We start from the raw sequence: 17008 nt of genomic DNA, 5'->3' as shown, positions 1-17008 counted from the left end.
GCACCAGACAAGCACACAAACTGGACTAGGCATAGACCAGAACAGCCCTCAACACTTTATTGAACAAAACATTTCACAGCTACATCTGGCACAAGAGTGTGGATACCGGGCTTGAGGCATTGAGGTTGTAATCCTTCAGAGGGAGTTGGTTGCTCCTTTTGGCTGTACAGTGAAATGTCCAAGGCACAAGTGAACCCTGTGAAATTTGCTTAGCTCCTCACCCATGCTAAGGCAAGTCAGGCATACTGCAGTTGTACCAAGTCCATGGGTTTAGTTAATATTTTCACTGAAACCTATATGCCGTCCGGTGTTTTGATCAGCATACACTTCAATCTGTGCACCTTTTCATCAGGCTTACGGGTCCTTCAAAGGCCCTTAGAGTTTTGAGAAAGCCACCTCTTTGGGAGTTTTCTTTTCCATGGCGGCCTGAGCAGACTTCATGACATCCTGTGTCTGCAGCATGCTCATATTCCATGTGGCCTGAAAGAGAGAGAGAGAAAGAGACAGAGAGAGAGAGATTGTATGAGAAATAAAGTCAGTAAAAGTACCAGAGTGAAAAGTATAGCCATGTAAAGATTAAAGATGCAGATCAGGTCAGGAATGAGTCCTACCATGTAGTCCAGGCCCTCAGCGACAGAGTGGTCACGCGAGTAGATGAGGTTCATCTTGGTGCCCTGCACAGCCACAGGGCTGCGGGCCGCAATCTCCCCGGCCAGCTCCAGGGCCCCATCCATCATGGCCTCCTTATCTGGGAACACCCGGCTGCATCAAACAGAGCCACAAATCAGAACACTCACTCTTTCAGGTGTCGGGGAGACGAGTTCTACTTGTCTGGGTGAACCCAGGCTAAGGCTAACAGGTTTGTCTAGGTTCACCCAGGCTAAGGTTCTATCTTCCAGCATCTTCCTGTCTCTACAGAGAAAAAACGCTTAGCCATTTCTCACAGTTGAAACGGGAAACTGACTGTATGTAGAATTATGGGTCCCTCCCCAAGAGTAAGATCATTTAAATACATTTCTGGGCTCTAATAAATTGTGATTTCTTGTATCATTCACAAGACATAAATAATAATAATAATAATAATAATAATACATTTTATTTATAAAGCGCCTTTCAAGACACCCAAGGTCCCTTAAAAAATAAAGATGCCAGATGGAGCGGCGTAGTCGCCAGCGTACCCGTGACACCAAGACATACAACAAAACAAATAAACAAATAAAAAGTAAAAAAAAGAAAATATATTTAAAAAGGGAAAAAAATATGTTAAATTAGTCCAATTTCCAACTGGCTGAAAATGTCCAAGGGCAATGATGACATGCAGTATTTACATTTTTAATAGTTATCCCTTGTTCAGTCTTAACCCACTTTACGAGTGGTTGGCAGATTTTAATGTTACTGTAATTTTTTTTGATGTCATTTTAAGTCGCTTTGGACAAAAAGGTCTGCTAGGATCCATAAAGATAACTGGTGTTCTGAGGGGTATTCCAGAAAGGAGGTTTAACAAACACTGAGATAAAACTTAACCTCTGGGTTGTCTGAACCTGTGGCGACTAAACCCGAGCTGTCGGTTCCAAAGCACCGGTTACCAGTTAGTTCAATCAACCCTGTGTGAGATAACCTAGAGTTGTGCGCGTTCACGGCGAACTTATAAAGGCATCATCTATTGAGAGTCGAAACCATGAGTGAAACCGGCGAAACGAAGAGCACCGTATTTTTCAGAGGCGGAGTAGTCGAGGCTTACGAGGAGGAGAGAACTGTAATAATAAAAAAAGCAATACTTAAGCACCTGCGTCCGAGACCTTGCTTGGCAGAGAATAGCCTAACTGACCGTGTAAAGGGGCCCACTGGTTAGCACTCTGGACTTGTAACCGGAGGGTTGCCGGTTCGAGCCCCGACCAGTGGGCCGCGGCTGAAGTGCCCTTGAGCAAGGCACCTAACCCCTCACTGCTCCCCGAACGCCGCTGTTGTTGCAGGCAGCTCACTGCGCCGGGATTAGTGTGTGCTTCACCTCACTGTGTGTTCACTGTGTGCTGTTTGTGTTTCACTAATTCACCGATTCGGTTAAATGCAGAGACCAAATTTCCCTCACGGGATCAAAAAAGTATATATACTATACTACTAAATGCGTACGTTTAGGACAGCCTATTTAATAGTCCAGTGGACAGAAAGGTGAACCCGGAAATGTTGAGTACACCAACGTTTTATGATGGAAATATATAGTATGGGTTCCCAGCATGCAGAAACTGCCGGATGCTAATTTGCATATGTTGGGCAATTTGTGTAATTGAGCTAATTAGCATAAATTAGCATAACAGCCTATATTGATCATATTATAAGAGCTGCTTGGCCAAAATGGACAATGTTAGTATGTTTTTAGGGGTTACTGGAGATGCTGAGTCCATATCTGACATTTTCAAGATTCAAAATCACTATTTAAACTTGGTTTGGTCACGTTTTTACTCTCATTAAGCTGATTTTGCTGAGTTTTTGGGGGCGATTTAGACGGATTTTTGGAGGATAAAAATGTTCAGTGTTTAGGAATAATTTGGATCCTCAAGTTATTTCTGAATTCCACAATCATTTTGGAAATAGCTATTCACTGGCCCTCTGCTGTGACTCACAATTGAGTAACAAAGGGAAGAACTAGCCTCTACTACTCCTCACTGTCCTCATCCGTTGTCCTGTCGCCATCTTCTCCAAACTCTTCATCCCTGTCCTTCTGCTGTTTTTGCTGTGTAAATATATTGCCACATGTAACATCACTGCCTTTGCAGAAACAATAATTAGTACAGGCCAGGCCTGCAGCTGCACTTTCCAGATACATGTATACACAGTTTTAACCCAGCTTTGCAGTTACAGCTGATAACATCTAACAAATCAGGAGGAACAACAGGACTTGAATCGAGGGTGGGCAAGTTCCTCTCCTTTCTTCATACCTGTCTTCTAACTCCCTCCAAACGCGGTTATTTCCACAGCCAGTGGATCAGGACGGACCTGTAGATGGGAACGTTTTCCATGGAGGAGTAAGTTGCGTTCTGTAGGAGACAGTGTCTTCAATGCTGGAGGAGCCGGGAGTGGGAGACCTCACCGCCAGGGATGAATTACTGCACAGGCCTACCGGGTCCGGCCCAGGGGCCCAAGGGGTCAGGGGGCCCTGAAGCCCAAGCCTTTGCATGAAATCATTGCCTCAATATCAACACATCAGGATGTAGGCTATGAATCTGATTGAATTTAGTACTGGCCATCCCCAAAATGCTCCAGAATACAGGAAATCACATCAAACAAATTAAAACATTTCTGAGGAAGGACCTCCAAACCCCCCTTCCACATATGCGACAATTAATGGGGGGCCCTTAATACATCTGGGCCCAGGGGCCCGAAAGTTCATAATCCGTCCATGCTCACCGCTAGGTGGAGGCCCAAGCAAAAGGATCCGAAGAGAACCCTTGTAAGGGGTACTAAGAAGCTTACAGAGGCCTTCAGTAGAAGCCGCAGGAGGAGACCAGCAGTCGCCTGGGCCTAGCTACGGGAGAAATGCTTGCCTTAAGAGGGTTTTGATGCAGTGGCCACGGCGGAGAAGGACTTCACGCGACTGGGAGAGCGGTCTGAGGAAGCGGCCTTGGAAAATAAGGTAGTGACGCTGGCCTGGGCGCTGACTTCACCGAGAGAAGACCTTGAGCCCCTGCCCCCGCCGGACAGCTTTAGGCTGGAGTTGGCGGTGGCCCTGGCTGCGGAGCAGAGCAGAGGTGGAGCGGCAAGGAGGTGGTGCCTTGAGGATGGACGGTTGGTGGAGCCTGTTCGAGTCGACCTGTTCGCCGGTGCTCTTTAGAAAAATAAGGGGGAAAAAAGTTTGTTGTGTGAAATCCGATGGCACGAGCCAGAGAGAAGGTCTAGGTCTTGGCGCGATCGTGGCAGTGTGGAGTGGCACAGCTCTGCGACAAGGCTCCAGAGGAGGAGAGCTGTAGCTGTGCGCAGCGTGGTCCGGCTGCGATGGAACTGGAGTCTGTTGCCCCGACTGGCGAGACGACGGAGTGGAGCATCGGAGGTGCAGTGCCAGTTACGGTGCTCAGTGCCGGGGAGTCTGTGGCAGTGGAGGCTAGGCCCCACCAGGTGTTGGGGGAACGTTGCGGTGGTGCACACTGTGAAAGTGCGACCTGAGGGCGTTCTCTGAAGGGAGCTGGGGACGGGAGGCGACAGACCAGGTGACTGCTAGCACGCATTGGGCCGCTGGTGGTTGTGGTTCCCCAGGGTGAGTGGGGCTCTTGCGGTGTGTGCACCCCACCTGCTGTGTGGCAGTGCCAGAGACTAATTGCTGGACTGAATGTGGGAACGCCCGCGCCGAGGATGGCAATGGCTTGTTGGGGGAGCTGTGCAACACCAGCGTGTTGGACTGTGCTTGAGATTCCCACGATGTTTCGTGCTGGGGATTCTGGGAGAACTGAATGATCATTTCAATACCAATGTTTCCCAAAAGGCTTGTCCCAAGGAGAACAGTATTACCTTAAACACACATGAGGAAACTGAACAGTCCAATCAGTAGACTAGGATAAGCTAGCCAACTATGCTACTTTGTTTACAATATTTCCAGGCTTCAACCAGACAGCTGAATGTGGTAAAGTTGTAATAGAAATAGTAGGCCTAAGCTATAGGCTAATCTGCATAAAGTGTGCTGTCATAAATATCAGACATTTAGTATTCTCTCTTTTTATATCAGGATATAAAATAATACAGATATATTACATTGTAATCCTCTGTTACTCTAAGGTAGGCTATTGAAATGTCTAGCCCCCCCCTCCAAAAAAAGAAAAATCGAGGTTCGTATCAAACCGTGGGTCAAAAATCATGATACGAATTGAATTGTTAGGTTGGTGTATCGTTACAGCCCTACTATGTATCGCTACAGCCCTATCCTCCAAAAGTCTGTCTGAATTGTACCAACAAAAAAAAACTCAGCAAAAAACTCAGCAAAATCAGCTTAATGAGAGTAAAATGTGACCAAACCAAGTTTAAATAGTAATTTTGAATCTTGAAAATGTCAGATATGGACTCAGCATCTCCAGTAACCCCTAAAAACATACTAACATTGTCCATTTTGGCCAAGCAGCTCTTATAATATGATCAATATAGGCTATTATGCTAATTTATGCTAATTAGCTAAATTACACAAATTGCCCAACATATGCAAATTAGCATCCGGCAGTTTCTGCATGCTGGGAACCCATACTATATATTTCCATCATAAAACTTTGGTGTACTCAACATTTCCGGATCCACAATGGGGCTCTATGGGCTGTCCACCGGACTATAATGTCAAAAGCACAATTAAATAATTCACTGGACATCACGTATTGTATTGACTGCTTTGAATGATGCTTTCTTAAACTAGCCTATCTTGTCACAGATTGAGTGGGCCATAGAATTCTTTGAGAATCCCAAATTTAATTTTCTAATTTAACGCGGGTTCTGCAGCTGTGGGCCAAGTTAAACTTTTGCGCTCCATCATCGGAAGGGTGAATGTCAGAAGGCATGGGTAGCCTATTGGACACATTTCGGTGCACATTTGGAAAATTGAATAAGTGATGCTGACCTGCCACTTGGTGAAACTAAACTTTAATGATTCTCGTGGGTTTGTGTCCAGGAAAACGAATGAAGTTGCGCAGGAACTGCTTTAGCGCAAGGCAAACTTTACGGACCGACCGACAGCTTGCCGATATGCTCTGCGTCTCCAACACTACAAAAACTCCCAGTCGGAATCCCAAATGCCATCAGCATTCTTAACCAAACTTAGTGACAACATGCATACCCGGCTGAGCTGTATAGTATAGCTATATTTAAACTTATTTATTAATTTTCTATACGCTAGGTTTCCCCTTTTTTGTACTGTACTTATTACTTAATTATATCTTCAATGTGTCTGAGATGTTGTTTGTCCATCTGTCTGGTGAGCCAAAGACGTAGGCTAGCTAGCCTACATTAAATATTTATTTTATTCTATTCTAATCCACCATGCGTAATGTAGGGATGGAGAATAATTTTCAAGTAGCCTACTGTATATTTAGGATTCAGCTGAAAAACTCGAGCGCTCTTGAAAAACTTGTTTGGAAAAGAATGGATAGGCTATCATGTGATGTCGTGGTCTTATCGCCCTCTCACGGTGAATTGCACGGATGAATATTACATGATTTTGTGCTTCTTTGTCAATCGGACCTTCGTCAAAATGAAACGTCATTGTGTGACTAAAAATAGCGGCCTGGTTGAACATGCACTGAAATAACCCAACATAATTGAACATAACCTGAACAAAACCTACCCCCTACCAGGTTAAGTTCAGAGCCTATGTTACCATAGTTACTTACATAGCCTGATCATTTCTGAGCTTTCTGGAACTGAAATCCCAGGTTTCCCGTTTACTCTGGGTTTACATACCCAGTTAAGTTCAGGGCCTATGTTACCATAGTTACTTACATAGCCTGATCATATGTGAGCTTTCTGGAACTGAAATCCCAGGTTCACCGCTAACTCTGGGTTAACATACCCAGTTAAGCCAGTAAACCTGCTTTCTGGAATAGCCTACCCCACTGTTCTGTTTGCTGTTGGTTAACCCTTAGAACCCTAAGCTGATTTAAGGGCATTTTCACTACCTTTATTCATAAGGATTTATTCTGGTTATTTGTAAGTGCCACACACACATATTATATATTGTTTTTTTCAGCAGAGTCTAGGCTATCCAGATCTGCCATCATTTTATGTATTAGTACTAGCATTTTATTTAGATTTTTAAAGAATTAAAATATAAAAAGTGTATTATAAATATTCTTATATTTCGACATGTATCTCACCACAGCAAGCTCATAGCTCTACATGCATTTCATGTGCGTGTAGGGCAGACTGTCCTGAATCGGGCAATATAATTGCCATGTTGGAGGGATACTCTGGGGCTGAGCAATTTACAGAAATATGTGGTGTGTGATTTACGGAAATAAATGCCCTTTTTTATTTACTGATGAAAAATGACCTTTCTGCGCTCCATATCTGTGACACGAACTGATCTGACCTGACTTGACCCGAGATTGCAAGCCTATGCTGTATGTACTGTATGATTTTCAACTTTTTACTGCATTGCCATGAACAAAGTAAAGGCAAAAAAGGTGTTTCTTTGTTGAACAAATTGGGATGCAATGTGAGCCTTGAATTGGATGCCATGCAGGAATTTGCTAGGATCTCAAAACCGGATTATGAACATGCTTTGCCATAGAGAAACACACGATAGCGTTGGATTATAAACATGCTTTGCCACAAGAACAGACAAAAATGTGGGGTAAGTCCAGCTATATGAAGTTACTATTTTGCTGTCACTTCGTCTGTTTTATAACCCAGAACGATGTACTTGGTATCAAATGATAGCTCTGAGTCTCCTCTTTCATCTGACACGCGTGGCATATCTATCCGATCATGGGTCCGCGAGTATTTCAAACGAGAGTAATGGTTGTGCAGCGTTGGTTTGTGTACATGACGTTATTATTTTGCAGTCACTTCGTCTGTTTTTATAAGCCAGAAGGATCGATAAACATGATACCAATGGATAGCCCTGTGTCCCCTCTTTCATCTGATATGCGTGCCATATCTATGCGATCACGGGTTCGCGAGTAATTCAAACGAGAGTAATGGGTGTGCAGGTGAACGCAGAAAACTATAGACTGTAAATATGATGCAATTTGATTTAATTTTCGTACTTCATCGTACAGACAAGTGTGTAGTCTCTTTGGAAAGCCCCACCTCTGCTCTGTCATGCAATAAAGGTTTCATCTCGCTGCGATGAACAGTTCCGGAGCAATGTAACAGAGAAGAAGGGGTGTGTTTTTTGACGCACTTTGCGTCAAGCAATGTCATTCATTCGAAATATCTCGGTTGCAATAACCATGCATCTCACCTGACAAGTCCACAGCTCTTGGCCTCATCAGAGTACATCTTGCGTGCAGTCAGTGCTAACTCATTTACCAGACTAAAGAGAATAAGAAAACATTAGCATTAGCACATTAGCTCATGTCAATACATATTGAATACGTGTCGTGCGTAGTGCTGGGGCAAGTAAAAATGGACTCTGCTCACCTACGGCTACCTATGACCTTGGGAAGCCTCTGCAGTGTGCCCACATCAGCCGCCAAACCAATGTCAACTTCCTGTTGTGGGAGGGCAAAAGTAAATATGCGTTACTACTCAGACATCTAGCAATGTCAACCTACAGGTTCAAGAATGTAAGACAGACATCATCCCTTCTTGGAATTGGAATTTATGCTCGGGTTGGAGCAGACTTATGAGGGAACTGACGATAAACCATACAATAAAATCAACTTCTACAGTATCTTTGGTAAGCTTAGGCTTGAAACCAACCTTGAAACCACACAGAAATAAGGCCTTCTTATAGTGCACGTAAACAAAGATGGAATGTACTGTATAGCCAACTGTGCGCATTGTTTGCTTGTTAGTTTAAGGCTTTCTTAACTGTGTGCCAGTTTAAGGCGAAACAACTACAGGATATTCTTAAAAGGTCAGGTCTGTAAATTATTAAATTGTTAGAGAATTACACTAGGGCACCAGCATCCTAACCTGACTCCGCCAGATGGATTGCTTCACATTTGCTCCACATATTCATCTGGGAACTTTCCATTGGAGAACGTTTGGGAAGGGGCGAAAATACTGGTTAGCTGATTGGATAAACCATCTGTCTCCAAATCAACCAATCAGGGGCCGTATTCACAAAGAATTTTAAGGCTAAAAGTAGCTCCTAAGTGACGAATTTAGGAGCAACTCCTAAAAATAATGGGCGTGTCACTCCTAACTTTAGGACTCTTTTTTCACTAAAAGTAATTCATGAATCATTTTAGACCTAAAAGTAGCACCAGGGATGGATTACTGAACGGGCCTACAGGGCCCAGGCCCAGGGGCCCAAGGGGTCAGGGGGCCCTGAAGCCCAAGCCTTTGCATGGAATCATTGCCTCAATATCAAAGTCAGGATGTAGGCTATGAATCTGATTGAATTTAGTATTGGGCATCCCCAAAATGCACCAGAATACAGGAAATCACATCAAACAATTTAAAAACTTTCTGGGGGAGGACCCCCAAACCCCCCACCCACATATACGACAATTAGTGGGGGGCCCTTAATACATCTGGGCCCAGGGGCCCGAAAGTTCATAATCCACCTAAGTCTGGGACAGCTTAAAAGAAGTCGAGAGGACTCCTAACTCACTAAGACCTATTCACAAACAGCTTTTTGTGGCATTTCACGTTGCGATGTTTTGAAATGCGTCGCCTATGCGGCAACAGGAGCTTCCAATCGCAAGGGAACAATTTTGCATTCATAAAAGGGATGCAATAACGCCACCAACAACAACCAAAACTACTCATTGTTAACATGTAAATTAAATGTAAAGTTTCATTGTGAATCAAATTAAAATGGTCTCCTCTTTGCAAACGTAGGCATAGCCTATGGCAGGGGTGGGCAAACTGCGGCCCGCGGGCCGGATCCGGCCCACCAAGCACTTTCATCCGGCCCGCCGAGCATTTCATTTAGTTATCAGGCTGCTCGCTATTTTTTTCCTGCGATAGAGACGACGTTGGTTAGCTTTACTGCAAACTGCTTTTCACTCTCCTTAGATAACGTTTACAATGTCAATGTCAAAACATCGTGTTAAATAGAGATAACATCATGTTAAACTAAGTTAACTCTTAGTTATCTCCTTTGCAGCAGATCTAACGTGAACATTATGCAATCCATTTAATTGGGAACGCGTCTGCACTCACGAGAGGGAGAGAGAGCCGCAGGTTCCAGCTGGCTTTTGATTATTGATAATTGATATCTCCTTCTTATAAGAAAGTTTTAAAAGGAAATCATGAAGGCAACAGTAGTTCCCACTACTGACCATTTAAAAACTGTGAGAGGGCACAATTTATACATTTGTTAAACAGCATAAAATTAGCAGTTATTTTAAAGCAATTAATATTCGAAAACAAATACTTTTCATACTAAATTATAGGCTATAAAAAATCTATTTTTTTATGTGTGTGCCGTTGGGGGGGGGGGGGGGGGGGTGGGGGGAGTGGGGGTTGTTGTGCGGCCCGCCGGCCAATTTTCAAAACCCAATGTGGCCCTTGAGCCAAAAAGTTTGCCCACCCCTGGCCTATGGTGACAGATTAATTTAATAATGTTGCAAAGATACTGCATCAATCAATCCGTAGGCCTATGTTTCATTAGGCTACTAGGCTAGTGGTGGTTAGTGGTGTTCGTTGATGTTCCAAAACAAGTAGCGTAGCGAAATACAGTTTCTGTCGTGTTTTATTTGCCATTTTGTAAAATCCCATTGATTTCTGTTGGAAGACTCATTGCACGTTGATATTACTGCGCCACCGTCTATGCTTCAGGTTCAAATATTGAGGGGAAGTTTATACACGGTTGTGAGTTGTCTGAATAAATAGTTCCACAATAGGCCTAGCAAATAAGACGGCTGGAAATCATACATTGCACCGATATATTTGCTTCTAATAGTCAACGAACTCCACTAACCACTCGGTGAGTTGCACAGTTTTGAAAACGAACGTTAAGGGTTGTTTTAGGACATGTTTGAGTAGCCTACTACAGTATGCCTGTTGGCAGACACCCTCAGCAGTCAAAGGCAATTCAGTCCGAAAAGTTGAGACAGGACCAATCGTCAAAATTTCGGTGTCCACCACTCTAGTTCATCCAAAACAAACCAGAAAAGGGCCTTAAAGTGCTAAAAACCGGAATTTTCCTTTAAGTAACTACGATTCAGTGCTACCAAACACTAACTTGAATTGGCTGTGGAGGATGTCTGTGTCCTTCATTCCTCCCAGCTACATTGCAGAGACTCCTAGCTTCCCCAGGAATACTCAAATATTCGGATAAAACTTCAGCGATAGCTATGCTCATCTCATCCGTGGAAGTCGCCATGTTGTTTAGATTAAACTTCTCGTTGCGTCACACCTAAACCCGCCTCAAAGCTGATTGGACGTTCGTTTGGTGAACTGCTCCAAATTTTCTCTATCGGAGAGATGCCAGACTGATCTGCGAGTGAAAATCTGAAGCTCGCGAGATCAGGATGGTCTCACGAGGCTACCAGCATCCCAGACGAAAACAAATTCAGTTTTTTTCCCTCTTTGTTTGTTTAATTTCTGAGCTCCATTGATGATGACTTTTCCTAGTCATCAGGCATGCGCTGAACTCGGAGTGAAAAAACTGTGTAGATTGAACTAACACATATCCTCTGTATTGGAACCAAAATCTCAGTTTCCCAGAGATCATTTATACTACAGCTTTCTCATAAGAAAAACTGTCAGTTGTCCGCATTTGTCAATTAAAGACGCTCTATGCAATGTTTCCAAGCTAAAACATTTTTTGTCACATACAGCAAACATCTCCTCACCATCCGCTAGCTTCCTGCCCCCTGAACACACTGTAAAAAGCACGGTCTCTGTAGACAGCCCAGGCACCAAAAACGGCAACAAAAACAGCCTGGTGCAGCCTGGACCATGAAACATCACAAACTGGTCAAGCCATTAACCGACAACATGTGGGTTCATGAGTTTCAACTGCACGGGATGGAGGGGGAGGGAGGGGCGAGCTAGCTCTCTTTTTTGTTTGAACGTCAACAAAAGTGATGTTACCCACGCTTAGAGCACCTTTAATTTTGCACTAATGTTCCATTTAAACACTGGCACCTGTGCAATGAGAGCTATACTGCAGAAGTACGGAGGGCCTACCTTAATCTGAAACCAAGCATCCTGGGTACAAAGGCGAATGTCACAGGCGGTGATTAGGTCCACACCTGATAAAGCACAAATGCACACAACCAGATACAGATAACGTAACGTAAAGTGTACTATAGAAGACTAACACAGTGAAATTTAAGACAACAGTTAATGTTATTATTATTATTATTGTCATCTTCATTGCTGTTGTTTTTGTTGTTGTCCTGACATTGTGTTTTTCTGACTTACACAAACACACTTAAGCACATGATATTCACACACCCACACAGAATGATTTCACTTTGTCCTACCTCCTCCAACACAAGCTCCATGGACTGCAGCTACTACTGGCTTTGGACACTGCAGGCAAGGGGAAAGAGGAGGAGTCATGTTGTTCAGAAAATGAACTGAAAATGAACAGTGGCAATACCACTCACAACACTCAACACTTAGGAAGTGGAGGAGAGGGTGTGGACCAGTAATTACACTTTAGCTGTTAAATGTCTGCTGAGGTTGTTGTTGTCCAACTGGCTACAGTTTAAAGAAAGGTAGACATTACAAGGATGATCAGAATTATTTTGGGTTTCTCTTGTCCATGGCCTTTAAGATCAACCGCCCTTAGGGAGTCTGGAGTAATAACAGCTTTTCCTTATCATAACAGCTCTTTTTCTTTCATTTTATGTCATCCTTCAAGAATAGCCTGTTTTAGTCCTATAAATAATGGCAAGACTTTGTTTACGACAGACTTGTTGATCTCATGCTCGCCTAAGATGCTTGTGTGTGTTTGTAACCTGTCTCCGGCGTTGTGAATAAAGCTTTCTACTGTGTCGTACGGTCGACTTGCTTGTGCATTACTTTTTGCCTCTTTGTGGATTAATACTTCATTTTTAACACAAGACCCAAGGGCAAAGAAGATTTCTTAAAAAATCAAAAAACAATCACACAAAATCAGAAAAGTTGAAACCTTTTCAATCACTGAGAAAGTCTCCTGATACTTGGTAATGATGCGTCGCAGGTTCCACGAGGTCCTGGCAATGTCATCACCTTCAGGCTGCAGAACATCACTGGCCATGTCCATTAAGTCAATGCCTTCAAGACAAGGACAGAGGTCAACATATAGGACAGAAGGCTAAAGTATGCTAACTGGTGTTGTAAAACTGATGCCACTCTTATTCATTCACTCTCTTATCCTGGACTTTTAACTCCAAAGATTTTAATTTCCTTCCAAACAGTTCACTGTTCCTTACTGAGAGGACCATTTCATACATTATAACAATGTCTCTGATGGTTCAACATGCAGGTGACTCTGTAGGGCTAGGATCACACAAGCAGATTACCACAACACACCACACTTCCCTGAGGATACTACAAGTATATGCAAACACTACCTGTTCTTAATAGCTCATCACACTATTAAGATGGAGTGGATTGAGGTGACGAACTTATCAATTTATCTAGACCAGTCTAGGTACCTTGGGAGTTTTTTAGTGAGATAAGATTTACACGTTTGTTTGACATTCCACAATGCAAGATGCAACCGACATGCATCGATGATTGAAAAGCACCTGGCAGTCATGCAGGTAGGAAAAACACTCATGCACACTATAATAACACAAACACACACACTATAATAATAACCCATAATTGGTGTGGTGATTCTGTTTCATAAATACACACATACATATATTATCATTTTATTTTCAGAATGAATTCTGATCTGAAGTTTGCAAAGATTCTCTTGAACACGCCAGCCAATCACACTTTCTTATTCAGTGGTAGGCCCACCCCACCTGGTTACTGTTGCTATGCCAACTTAAGCTCACGTCCAAAACGACAAGTCAACAGCATGGTGAGCAATGTAATCAAAAGTAGCTAAATTACAAATGTCTGTAGCCCTACCATGAGCCTAATGATATTTTTTAATATATTAAACATGCCTTTTCTTTTGGCAATGACAAGTCAAGTAGGACAAAATAGGCTAGCCTACAATGCAAAACCTGAATGAGAACCCAGGGTGATTTGTGTTGACAATGCACAGATAATGCGAACCGTGCTGCGGACTTCAAAGTGAACCATGCCAAGACTACCTCCCCAGGTGGTCTCAGTTCGGTTGACGTTAGAGGGGTCTGAGTTCAGTTGGCATGTTCATATATGCACAAAAAATGCTGAGTCATCGATCTGAGTTCTTTAAATGGCTGAAAGGGACCAAGTGTGAAAAACCCTTAAAGTGTTTCCACATATCGTCCTTTTTAAAAGAACCCAACCAGAAAGTGGACCAAACCAAAGGAACTTGGTTCATTTTGCATTCACATTACAAGTTCATTTGAAAGAGAACACATACCTCTTTCTGGTGCACTTCAGCTCTGGTGGGGCCTTAGTTTTCTTCCTGTACACACTATACCTTCTCTGGAGGTGTCAGACCTTACTGCTTTGGATTATAGGCTATGTAGTTGCTCTAGGTTATTTACATCAGTAACAAAAAAGAGTAATGACTGAAGAATGTGTTGGTATTTGTGGGTGCCTGCATCAAGGGCTTGCAGTTTGTCTGGTTATGTTGCTGATCGGATCATAAACGGCCATAGGGGTTGGGTCTAGGAAACCCATCATGAGTGTGGAGGGGGTTGGGTCGAGGGAACCAGATGAGCCCTCTGGAGGTGGTGTGGACCTTACTCAATGAGACACTGATGAAGAAAGATGCCTGCTGATAACCCTAGTGAAATGCTCTCATGTTGGAGATAAACAGCTGTGCCCTATATCACTTGCATAAAAAAGTTGGTCTTCTATTCCTCTAAGCTCATGGGCGTGAGGCAATACAAAGCGAATCCTGAGTTCACATAAGGCTGTTTCCACATTATATTAGAAAAGAACTTGATGCAACACTGGAATGTATTCAATGACTATCCATCTCACAGTGATACAAAACAAAGTGGTACACTGCTAATGATTACCAGCAGTGAAGATTTTTCCAGCGCCTGAGAAGATCACAACTCGGCATTCTGAATCGCCAGCAATCTCGGTAAAGCAGTCTACCATTTCACTGAAAGACAAAGGAGAGGAGGATTAAAGGCAGTAGTATTAAAAATGCCAGTAATGCTTTTTTCAGGCCTTTAAAAAGATAATATCAAGGGCATGAGATTTGAACAGAAATATTTCACAGAGCTTGGTGTTGGGAGATTGAGAAACTGATTGGCACCAGAAATCGTCATGGTGTTTTATTGCAGATTTCAGTTTTAGGTCCAGATGTTTTGGTTGAATTGGCTGGATATGGGCAAACTACGGAGAGCTACTGCAGATCTGCAAAAGATTTCCCAAGGTCGAGGTTGTACAACTGCAGATTTGGTTTAAAATGCATGCTGCCACAGCTTCCTAAACCTTTGAGCATGGCCCTTTGAGCATGGCCTGATTGGCAGGTGAAGGGTTGATCTAAACAAACACTAAATAATTCCCTTGCCTATTTGACATGACAATAATGAACAAATGTTTTTAAAAGTCCCTCATTTAGATCTCACACCTGTACCATCCACTTAATTGCTGTAAGCTGTTTGATTTGCATGAGAGGCTACATGGGAAGAATGGGGCATGCTGTCATCAATTGTAGTGAGGCCAGAGATCAAATCAGCCAACTCTTCTTTGTCCCAGTCCTGTCCAACACCAGTTAGTATTACCATAAGACTAGTGTCAGATGAGCAAGCTAGACAGTCCTAGTGTTGCCACAAAACTACAGTGTCAGACGAGAACTCTTAACAAAATGTAAAAGAATACCTCCAAAACGCCCTGTTCATGGCATTTCTTTTCTCCGGGCGGTTCAGCTCCACATGGGTGATGGCGTTGGATGGGCGACTGATTGACAGCGTGGAGAAAGCGGAGGTGGGACCCTCCGACGACATGGCTCTTATGTAGTTCAATGCAGGTAGCCACAAAGATCGGTCTAAACAACAGACCATAGAAAAATTGCGAAACTAACCTGACAAAAGATAGACCGGATCTCTCACTAGACATAACAAGTAGGCATACAAAACATAACGCCACCTCCAACCTGGCCTGGCATACATATAGTTGTTGATCAGACAGTATAATAGTTTATTTGCCAGTCCTCTTGAAAACCCCGACTTGTTTTGGGCAGGGACAGGACAAGTGTCAAATAATAAAAAAGCTGAACTGTAGTGTAAACATTAGCAGCTAACGTTACGGAACAGTCCGCCTAACGCCTTGCGGGTCTCCATTTCCCAGATGGGAACCTTCGGAAAACAAAAGTTTTTGGTTTGTTTGTTACCCTTACATCGGAGGTGTGCACTGGGTGTGATTTTACTATAGCGTATGTCGAGAAGTGGGGGAAAGGTCATATCCATAGACAGTAAAAGATAGATCGTATCCCGTGCTGCTATCCCTCTTGCGTTGTAAATTGTTCTTGCAATCAACTTAACTGTAACTAAGGCTAAGCAAGGGGAATTTATCCGGTATTACATTTGAAAGCTAACAGTAACGTTGGCTAGAACGTTATGCACCAGCCACGGACATTTTTGTTTTCAGATGTTCCCAATTGAGAGACTGCCAGGCGTACTTTTATACATTACGCTAAAGTTTGACAATCACTTACAAGTACACCCACTGCATTTTTATGGAACTTACTTTTCTTAAAGGTAGATCTGATGAAAGTCATTGCTCTGAAGGAGTATTGAGTAACGCTGCCTCTTGACGGTCACACAGGGGGACAGGAAAAGCAGACGTTAACGTTAAAAGCCAACGACTTCCAAGTCAGTTCAGAACACAAACATTGACGCCGAAGATGGAGCCAACACGTATTTACGTTTTAAAATATCGTTGTTGTGCAAAAAGCTTTCACGTTTCAGTTTATGTTGCTGGTCTTCCAAGCGCCATTTCCTTCTCACGTCTACGGCAAACCAGAAGGTACAAACCAGATTGACGCGCTCCGATTTAGGGCATTTGGTACAAACGCTTTCAAAAGGTGTCCGTCGTTATGGTCGTATGCAGACGCTCACTTCCAAAACGACTTGCAGCACACATTAGACATACGTTAAGCATAATAGTAATAATATCAAAGAGGGCTTTTCATATAAAAAAACTCCATACCTTAAAATTACCCCACAAAAAATAAGAATACATTTACATCACCAAATGAATTTCACATTTACATTTCTCATTATTAACTTAGGCTGAATGACTAACATACTTCACTTTGAATAAAAAAAAAAATCATTTTTTTTAATAAAAAATTAAAATC

General features: G+C 43.0%; 1 protein-coding gene across 2 annotated transcripts; it reads right to left on the bottom strand.

Moving 5' to 3' along the window:
• Window positions 1–34: 34 nt before the first annotated feature.
• On the bottom strand, window positions 35–16671 carry ech1 (enoyl CoA hydratase 1, peroxisomal). Of its 2 annotated transcripts, none has more exons than XM_076281860.1 (10): window positions 16396–16671; window positions 15529–15730; window positions 14715–14803; window positions 12731–12855; window positions 12078–12126; window positions 11779–11843; window positions 8110–8180; window positions 7931–8002; window positions 612–762; window positions 35–480 (listed from the first exon to the last, which is right to left on the bottom strand). In XM_076281860.1, exons 2-10 carry the CDS (start codon window positions 15708–15710, stop codon window positions 376–378), a joined length of 909 nt encoding a protein of 302 aa, XP_076137975.1. In that variant the 5' UTR covers window positions 15711–15730; window positions 16396–16671; the 3' UTR covers window positions 35–375. The 2 variants fall into 2 exon arrangements, with proteins under 2 accessions (XP_076137975.1, XP_076137973.1); XM_076281858.1 differs by having other exon boundaries at window positions 15529–15694.
• Between the last annotated feature and the right edge of the window lie 337 nt (window positions 16672–17008).

Source organism: Alosa pseudoharengus, unplaced genomic scaffold (assembly GCF_046254945.1).
Source record: "Alosa pseudoharengus isolate Yale_2024_CS ecotype anadromous, Long Island Sound unplaced genomic scaffold, YU_APseudo_1.1 YU_APseudo_1.1_scf_13, whole genome shotgun sequence".
Taxonomy (NCBI): Eukaryota; Metazoa; Chordata; class Actinopteri; order Clupeiformes; family Clupeidae; genus Alosa; species Alosa pseudoharengus.
The sequence above is the reverse complement of the archived record's forward strand: the minus strand, read 5'-3'. Positions and strand labels throughout refer to the sequence as shown.